Source organism: Leptopilina heterotoma, unplaced genomic scaffold (assembly GCF_015476425.1).
Source record: "Leptopilina heterotoma isolate Lh14 unplaced genomic scaffold, ASM1547642v1 Lhet_1471, whole genome shotgun sequence".
Taxonomy (NCBI): domain Eukaryota; kingdom Metazoa; phylum Arthropoda; class Insecta; order Hymenoptera; family Figitidae; genus Leptopilina; species Leptopilina heterotoma.
The window spans coordinates 41,588-50,956 of record NW_025110865.1 but is presented as its reverse complement, the minus strand read 5'-3'; the positions used below and the strand labels follow the sequence as shown (position 1 = coordinate 50,956).

The 9,369-nt window shown below is 32.6% G+C and overlaps 1 protein-coding gene across 2 annotated transcripts; it reads left to right on the top strand.

The window, feature by feature from the left end:
- Positions 1-7,640: 7,640 nt before the first annotated feature.
- Positions 7,641-8,782, top strand: LOC122498340. 2 transcript variants are annotated; one of them, XM_043606022.1, is made up of 4 exons: positions 7,641-7,762; positions 7,862-8,138; positions 8,245-8,380; positions 8,487-8,782. In XM_043606022.1, the coding sequence occupies exons 2-4, from the start codon at positions 8,017-8,019 to the stop codon at positions 8,535-8,537; spliced, it is 309 nt and encodes a 102-aa protein (XP_043461957.1). In that variant the 5' UTR covers positions 7,641-7,762; positions 7,862-8,016; the 3' UTR covers positions 8,538-8,782. The 2 variants fall into 2 exon arrangements, 1 of the variants encoding a protein (XP_043461957.1); XR_006301224.1 differs by having other exon boundaries at positions 7,862-8,380.
- The last annotated feature ends 587 nt before the right edge of the window (positions 8,783-9,369 follow it).

Sequence of the window (9,369 nt, the reverse complement as noted above, 5' to 3'; positions counted from 1 at the left end):
CCGAGTAACAAGTTTCAGGCGAATTTAGTAAATTTTTTAAAAAATCGTCCACCATATTGAATTTTTCAAGACTAACATCAGATTCGTAATTAGCGACCCCATAAACCCCCGAGTAACAAATTTCAAGCGAATTTAAGCAAATTTAGAAAAAAAAATTTGTATGTGTAATACAAAAAAATTAGCGTTCGTGCGTCATTTTTTAATGAAAAATGAAAAAAAAGAAAAAAAACTGCTCCATATTTTTAAAGTACAGTTATCGGGAATACGGTCTTAATACCTTAGACGATATGTAGATACCAATATATCAATAAAAATTGCAATAAAAAAAGCATTTTTTGGAAAATTTCATTAAAAGAAGGGGTTAATTTCATTTTTTGGAAATTTTGACAACGCCATTCGAAAGAGCCACCTCGAAAATAGTAGGAAATGGTACTTTTGAAATTTTTTTTTGCTTTCTTATAATAATTGTACGAAGTTAAAATTCAAGTCGGAAAACAGCATATTTGGGCGTTAAAGGATTAACAGATAATATGAGAGCTTTACCACAAAAAACGGAATTTGTAGATTTTTTACTTAAAGTTGTCAATGGTGAATTAGATGATGCAGATGATAATGTTATATTACCAGAACATATTATTTAAAAAGGGAATAGGTACACAAAATTTAAAATAAAATTTAATGCTTTAAAGATAAAATGTTTTTAATAACTATATATTTATCTTTAGAGTAATATTAAAAACTTTTCGGTGTATAAGCATTTCCATTTTTAATATCAGAAAGAAAAGGGACGTGCGTAGCGGGCAAAAATAGTGACTAGTAATACTTAATTCTAATTAATTTATTTAGGAACCGTTTTTTAATAGTATTTAGAGGCCTTTTACGGTTTTTTTTGTTGCTTCTATGTTTAAAATTGTTTCGGTGTTTGAAACTGCTTCAATGTTTAAAGTTGAAGATGTTGAATTCATTTTTAAAGATGTTGGATGATACTGATGTTATTAATGTTAAGCTTATTGCTTATGTTGATAAGAATTAACCCATTAAGTCCCATGAAGCAACCAGACATTGTATTAACCCTTTAACGCCTAGCGGTTTCGATCGAAACCACTTTTCATTTCTAAAATCTATAACTTCGACAAAAATTAAGATATTTTTTAGTTCTAAACGCTCATGACCCACAAATTTATAAACCTTTATGAAAAAAATTTACATTTTAAAAATAATCAACAATTTTGTAATTACAACAATAATAAAAAAAAAAAATTTGTTGCAAAATTTGCAACAAAATTACAAATTCGAAAATAAAAGAAAACAAAGCTACTGAAAATTGTTACTCGGGGGTTTTTGGCGTCGCTGATTACGAATTTGATGCCAGATTTTAAAAATTCAAAATGGCGCATCCAATATGGCGGACATCATTTCTAAAAAAAACTGATTTAATTTGCCTAAAAATTGTTACTCGGAGGTTTTCGGGGTCACTGATTACGAATTTAATATCAGATTTTAAAAATTCAAAATGGCGGATCCAATATGGCAGACATCATTTTTAAAAACTGATTCAATTTGACTGAAAAATGTTAATCGGGGGTTTTCGGAGTCGCAGATTAGGGGTCGTCATTTACAACGTGGACATTTTTTCAAAGATTTTTGACCCCCCCCCCCTCCCCCTTGTGGACACAAAAATACATGGGATCGTGGACATTTTAAAACTTTTTTAACCCCCCCACCTCCCCCAAAAGTGTCCACGTGGTATATGGACGACTTCTTACGAATTTGATGCCAGATTTTAAAAATTTTAAATGGCGGATCCAATATGGCGGACGTCATTTCTAAAAACTGATGCAATTTGCTTAAAAATTGTTACTGGGGGGTTTTCGGGGTCGCTGATTGCGAATTTGATATCAGATTTTAAAAATTCAAAATGGCGGATCTAACATGGTAAACATCTTTTTTAAAATTGTTTTAATTTGCCTGAAAATTGTTCCTCAGGGGTTTTCGGGGTCGCTGATTACGATTTTGATTTTAATTTTTTGAAATGTAAAATAGCGGTTTCAATTTAGTGTATAAAATGTCCTAATAAAAACGAGATCAGAATAAAATGTTCGATACCTTCGTGACAATGTGCAAAACAAATGCCTAACGCGAAACCGGCATAATAATGATTAATGAAATATTCATTTCTATATTCGTAATAATCACAAAAACAAATGCCTAACGCAAAGACGAAATCAATCTAAAATGCTTGACTATATTTGTGAAAATCGGAAAACAAAAGCCTAACATGAGAACGCGATCCGAGTAAAATATGAATCTACATTTGTGACAATCCGATAAACAAATGCCTAATGAGAAAACGATGTCAAAATTAAATGTTCGTTTACATTCGTAATTATAGAAAAACAATTGCCTAACATAGAAACTAACATTAGATTAGTAAACAGCGACCCCGAAAACCCCCGAGTAACAATTTTCAAGCAAATTGAATCCGTTTTTAGAAAAGATGTCCCCCATATTAGATCCGCTATTTTGAATTTTTAAAATCTCACATTAAATTCGTAATCAGCGACCCCGAAAACTCCCGAGTAACAATTTTTAAGCAAATTGAATCAGTTTTTAGAAAATGTGTCCGCCATATTGGATCCGCCATTTTGAATTTTGAAAAAAGGACATCAGATTCGTAATCAGCGCTCCCAAAAACCCCCGAGTAACAATTTTCAGGCAAATTGAATCAATTTTTAGAAAAGATGTCCGCCATATTGGATCCGCCATTTTAAATTTTTAAAATCTAACCTCAAATTCGTATTCAGCGACCCTGAAAACCTTTATATACGAGCAATGACGTGAATTGCACTGCTACAAAAAAGTCGGGCGTTAAAGGGTTAGAAAACTAACAATTAGATTCATAGGCAAATGGAAAAAATATATACCTGTTTTTTTTGTTTTTTATTTCCAATTGTTTAACAACCATTGTTTAAACAAATTAATAAAATTTTTTAATTTTTTAAAAACAGTTAACGCCAATTCATTCTACGTGGAAAAATAAGAATGTTTTGTATAGGTCATTTTTTCTACAAGTCATATTTTGTTTATAAAATTGTTATAAACAAATTAAGCTGGGTAAAGAGTGTTTCATCCCAAGAATAAACAAATAGATTTTAAGTAAAACTTACAATTGGATTCATAGGCAAATGGAAAAAAGATATACCTGGTTTTTTGTAAGTTGTTAAAAATTTATCCTTCCATAGTTTGTTAATGTTGATAATATATATGATCTTGGGAAGGTAAAATTTGAATAGAATTTAAAAGTGTGTCGTTAAAAGAGCGACGTTTCGTTGGCTAGGGTTTGCCAACCTCATCAGGCTAAAATTTATTAAATAGATAGGTTACACTTCAGTATTTTTTGTAAAGGTCTAAAAGCACTATTTCTATAAATTAACAATAATGATATACCTAAATTTTGTTAGATATTCTTCTTTTTTTAAAATTAGATTCATTATCCAATATTTTTGTATTTTCCCAATAAAAATCATGATTAAAATATAAACGATGTCGATAGACCACAGAATTATAATTCACTTTTTTTGTGTTCGTTGATGCAAGTTTGTAGTAATCGCTTTGTCTCTCCTATATAAATTGCTGGGCAGTCTTTACAATCAAACTTATATACGACATTCGTTTTATCTCATTTTTGAGTTGTATCTTTTCCAAATTTTACAATAGAATTAGAGTTTTAGTTTACGTTGGGAATAGAAGTACAATTAAATTCCCTAAGGACATTTTACAACTTAAAGAAATATTTTTCGTTAAAGGGCAAAGCGACCTTGGGGATTTGACTATATATATTAACTCTATTTTGGTTGTTATTATTCTCATTCGAATATTTTAATTTGTTCATTCTAATACCAATATGTTTTTCGATAAAATTTAAAGGATAACTATTGTTTTTTAGAATTTTTTAATTTTCTTAAAGTTGTCAAAATGGAATTTTTTATTGGACAATGAAATAGCTCTATCAACTAAGTTGTACACAGTATTCTTTTTTTTTTGTTGAATTGGATGATCTGAAAAATAATTAATAAGTCTGTCGGAAGAAGTAGGTTTTTAATACCAGTCAGTGATTATATGATTATTTTCTCTAATGACACTGGTTTACAGTGAAATTGCCAATCAAACAAAACATTTTTTTTCCAATAGCAGGTGTTTTTTGAGTAAAAAAATCATAGTTTCGATTTTTTTCCCTCTTGCAGTTTTTGTGTAGCTTTAAATGTTGCATTTTTGAGGTGCGACGCCACTTAAACTCACCTGTAGGAAAATTAGCTTCTCAAAATATAATAAATGAGGTATCATTGGAAAGGTTATTAAATTACCTTTCGATCCATAGGTCGCAGAATGAAATTCAACAAAAATTGAGAGAGTTACAGTCGATTAAAAATGAAATTTCATGACAATTTTGATGATTTTTAGACATTTGAGTGACTTCTACTATTTTTTTCTACATCAAACAGGAAAAAATGTTTAGGTTTTAAGTTTTTTATTGATTGACTATATCATTACACAAATTTTAAGCCCTTGTGGATCTCGATTGGATCAAAAATCACAATTCTACACTAAAATTAGTGAACGAAACTACATTTTTTATTTTTAGTATCCCTTAAACATTTGTAGCAAAAATTGAAGTAATAAAATTTAGTTAAGCTCTAAAGTTACTAAAATCACTAATCAAGGATTTCTGAAATGGTAGATTTCGAATCCAATGTTAGTTTTCCAAATTTCAAAATGGCGGATTCAATACGGCGGACAAATTTTTAAAAATCGATTAAATTCGTCTTTAATTCGTTACTCGGGGGTTTTCGGGGTCGCTGATTACTAATCCGATGTCGGATTTCGAAAATTGAAAATGATGGATTCATAATGGTGAACGAGTTTTTTGAAATCCATCGAATTCGCACCTATTGGTTCCGCCATTTTTAATTTTTGAAATCTGACATTGGATTCGTAATCAGAGCCCCTGAAAACCCCCGAGTAACTCATTTATTACATTCTGATAAGCTTATTTTCCTACAGGTAAGTTTAAGTGGCGTCGCACCTCGAAAATGCAACATTTGAAGCTACACAAAAACTGCACGAGGGAAAAAAATTGAAACTATGATTTTCTTACTCAAAAAACACCTACTATTCGAAAAAAAGTGTTTTGTTCGATTGGCAAAAAAAAGTTTTTAATTTGTAAACCTATGAGTGTCAAGTCAAGAAAGTTAATGGAATTGTTTTTTTCTATTTCCATAGTAATTTGTAACTTTTGGTCATAAGAATTTGTATCGATAGCATTTAAAATCTAACGTGAGAAATTATATTTTGTGCAGACAGTATATCTATATATACTACAGCACGTTCAGCCTGCTAGTCGCGAAGAAAGTAGTCACCACGCACACACCGCGCGTCGCGGCAACGTCACGCTCCACACCGCGAGACTTACCTGGATAGCGACCAGACCTCTATATACCTTGCTTGCAGTGAGAATTTCATCAGTTCGCCGTCGAACTGACTCGGGGCTTGCTCTGAGGTAGACCGACAGCAACTCATTCTTACACTCTCTCTTTCTTAACCCTTTTACCTTTTGCACAGGGCAGGTGAAATGTGGGGGCTACCGCTACCACTAGCTTTGTGTAAGAATTCCTAGAAGGAGATGTACCAAGGGGCACGGGGGCAACCGTGACAAGGGTAACACCCTTTGCTCTCTTACACACACACACTTGGTTGTACCATTCCTGTCGAGTTGAGGGGCAACTCTCTCGTCAGATATGACGCACCAGGTGAATTCTCCAAGGGGCTACTTGGTGGAGATGCAACCTGAGCCATCACATTACTCGCACTAGCTTCGGGAAGGACATGAATATCGAATGCATTTTCGATATCTAGTCACCGGTTACAAGCATATAACCGTCTAGCGTGCACGACCCAAGTTTTTGTCCCTAACGTTGTCTAGGGGGTAAATTCTAGAAACCACCCCTCGCGAGTTTAAACGTCAGAACAATCATTATTTAATTAAAGCTAGTAAAGCGTAAACTCGTTATGTTGAATATTAGCAAAACGGTATACTAAGTAAATTCACTAGAGTTAAAGTTATTGTATTGTTAAAATTATTACTCGTTAATCTCGAAGGTTAACTAGCGAACTATATTTTACTATTTAAAGTTCTAAGATCATTCTATTTTTATTAATTTATACTATTTTGTTATTTTGTATTTTTTTGTTATTTTATTTGTTACTAACATATACTTCCTTACGAAGGTTTAATTAATGACTACACCTTATTCTAAATCATGGTATAAAACGGTCCTAAAGATAAATATTGTTTTGATAAATTGATAGAATTTAACTAAACTAAGTACCCCGACTCCATCCGGCGAGCAAATCCTATTGGCAAATTTTAAGATCATTACAAATTGAAAGTGTCAATTACAAGATCGACATGTTCTCTTCTTACAGCCAAAATTGTATCATCCACATATCTAAAGTAAAATAGAGGGACACGATTATATTTTTCTTTTAATATTTCAAGACAGTCATTTTCCAGATCATCCATTACAATGTCAGAAACAAAGGCCAAAATTGGTGAGCCTATAGGAGTTCCATAAATCTGCCTATAAAATTTTCCATCGAGTGAGAAATACGTGTTATTAAATACAAACTTAGTGCAGTCGATAATGTCGCAGAATGGAATTTTACAATTTTGATTTATAAAGCGTATGCGTCGATCTAAACTCTGAATGACTAGTTCACAGGAGATGTTTGTAAACATAGAACTTACATCAAGTAAAAGAAAAGTGTAGCCATCGTCCATGGCAAGGTTACATAATTTGTTTTTTTAATTCTAAACTATTGTTAATATGTGATCGTGGTAAACTAATACAATTTTTCAAAGAATTAACTAATGTTTTGGCTAGAAAATGAGTGGGGCTATTAATTACAGAAATGATTGGACGAAGTGGAACATTTTCCTTATGTATTTTTGGAAGTCCGTACGCTTTAGCCAACACAGAGTCAGCCTGATGAGGTTGGCAAACCCTGGCCAACGAAACGTCGCTCTTTTAACGACACACTTTTGAATTTTATTCAAATCTTACCGTCCCAAGATCATATACATTATCAAAATTACCTGTTTTTTTGTTTCTAATTTCCAATTTTTTAACAACAATTGTTTAAACAAATTAATAAAAATTTAAAAATATTTGAAAATTGTTAACACCAATCGATTCTATGTGGAAAAATAAGAATGTCTTGTATAGGTCATTTTTCTCTACAAGTCGTATTTTGTTTTTTAAAATTGTTATAAACAAATTATGCTGGATAAAGGGTGTTTCATCCCAAGCATCAACAAATAGATTTTAAGTAAAACTAACATTTGGATTCTTTTTTCCTGTCTTTGGTTTAAAATCTTTAACTTCTCTTTTTAATGATTTGATAGTGCTGATTTGTACTTTTGGCTGGTTGTTGTGGTGTCTTTCTCGTATTTTGTCAGTTTCTGTAAGTCTTTCGTTTGGTGTAGTCGTTTTCTTTTTGAGTCGGTTTTTGTGATTTGTTGTAGTTTGGTGTAAAAGAAGAGAAGGAAAAAAAATAATACAATGGCATCTTTTGATTTATCCTTGATGAAGGAAGTTTTGAGTTTCGTGGAGCGTGGAGTCACGAGCACGGAGAGTTTTTTGCTGTTGAAGTTGGCCGAAATTGAGGACGCTCAACGTGCCTCTTTTGCGAGAGGGGAGAGGGGGTGAGTTTTAAAGAAATTTTATTTTGTGGATGTTGTTAATGTGAGATTGTGTGTTTTTTGTTTTGTTTTGTATTAACGTGAGAAAAAAAAATGTTTTAGAGTACGTGTGATTGTGTCTCCGTGGCAGGATGCGGAGCTGAGGGAGGGTACTGGGCCTTGGCCTCTTATGACCTCCCGATGCTACCCTGAGTATGCTCCTTACGATAAATTTGTATGGCACCAGGAGTATAGGTGGTCCTGGGAGTTGAGAAAATATGAGTCTCTCTCGTTATTATTGGGCTCCAGATATGTTCAAGAGTCCCACCTCCACTCCTGTGTCGGAAGAAGAATTAATGGAGGAGGTGATAGGCATTTTGGGCGTCAACACTTGTTTTAGGTGAGTGATTTTATTTTGTTGTGCTCCTTTTTTTTATTTTAACTATTAAAATTATTCTTTAATGAAGGAAAACCTTATTTATTTTGTTCTTTTTTTTGTGTTATAGGAGCTTTTTGTCTTTGCCTACTGATCCTCCTAAGCTTGGATTTCGTCCTAAGAACCCTGCGTTGGAGCTTGTTTTTGTACAACGGTACAAATTGGAGTGGGAGGAAATGTTTATAATCTCCAAGGCTTGGGATGTTGTAAGTATGAGAATTAATAATAATTAATTAGTCTTGTAATGTTAATTTCAGTGTTTGTTTGTTTGTTTTTTTTAATATTCTAATATTAGTTTTTTTTATGTTTTAGCGCTGGAATGTATCAGTCCAGAGTGTTACAAACCAGAATTTATTTATTTAAAAATACCGAGCTTTTGAGATGGCTCTAAAATTCTACTTTGGGGAGGCACCAAACTGCCGAATTCCTTGGGAATTCGTTTTCCACTTTTAAAAGTTACGCACTGCTTCTAAAGAAATGTTTGTGTGAGGAATTTAATGTAAGTAAAAGAGAGAAGTTAGCTTGAGAAAAACAAAGAGGTTTATTTATTGGTACTAAATTTAGAATGATACAATTACTTACTCTACCGGCGACAGTGGTGTCACAATCAACTGCCGTCGGGCGAAACAAACTTCCGTTGTTGTTGGCACACAACGTGATTTTAGTCTTTTAGTTCAAATAAAACAAATTTGAACTTTAATGCTTTTCTTTATATTTAAGAAAATTCCAAAAATTTATTTATTTAAAACAAATTCTTTTATATTTAAGGAAATCCAAAAAAAAATTTATTTATTTAAAACAAATTCTTTTATATTTAAGGAAATTCCAAAAAAAAAATTTATTTATTTAAAACAAATTCTTTTGTCAAGGCCGTTGTATCGGAACGGCGCAGGCGCTACACACACGGGCTGGCCGGTTTCACACAAACAAAATCTGCTATAATTAATTAATTATAGCCGATTTTCTTCCGACACAATTCTCGAAGGACTCCGTCGGTTAGAAGAATTTAATTTGATTTTTCGTCCGCCTTTCGCGTTATACTTAAAAAGTTTTACACGGGGGTCCGACTCGAAGACGGGCTAAGTCGCGGCGTTCTTGTTTTTCGCAACACTTGCCAAGCTAAAGCCAGGAGAGGTGTTGCTCGAGAGAAGCAAGAAGTAGTACTGCATTTATTAGAAGATTTTGACTAGCCTCT

Bases quoted from the DNA above. Each gene is read 5' to 3' on its own strand.
- LOC122498340 (XM_043606022.1), top strand. From the start codon at position 8,017: ATGAGTCTCTCTCGTTATTATTGGGCTCCAGATATGTTCAAGAGTCCC. The intron at 8,139-8,244 runs GTGAGTGATTTT...TTTGTGTTATAG, and splicing joins GGCGTCAACACTTGTTTTAG to GAGCTTTTTGTCTTTGCCTA. The intron at 8,381-8,486 runs GTAAGTATGAGA...TTTATGTTTTAG, and splicing joins TCTCCAAGGCTTGGGATGTT to CGCTGGAATGTATCAGTCCA.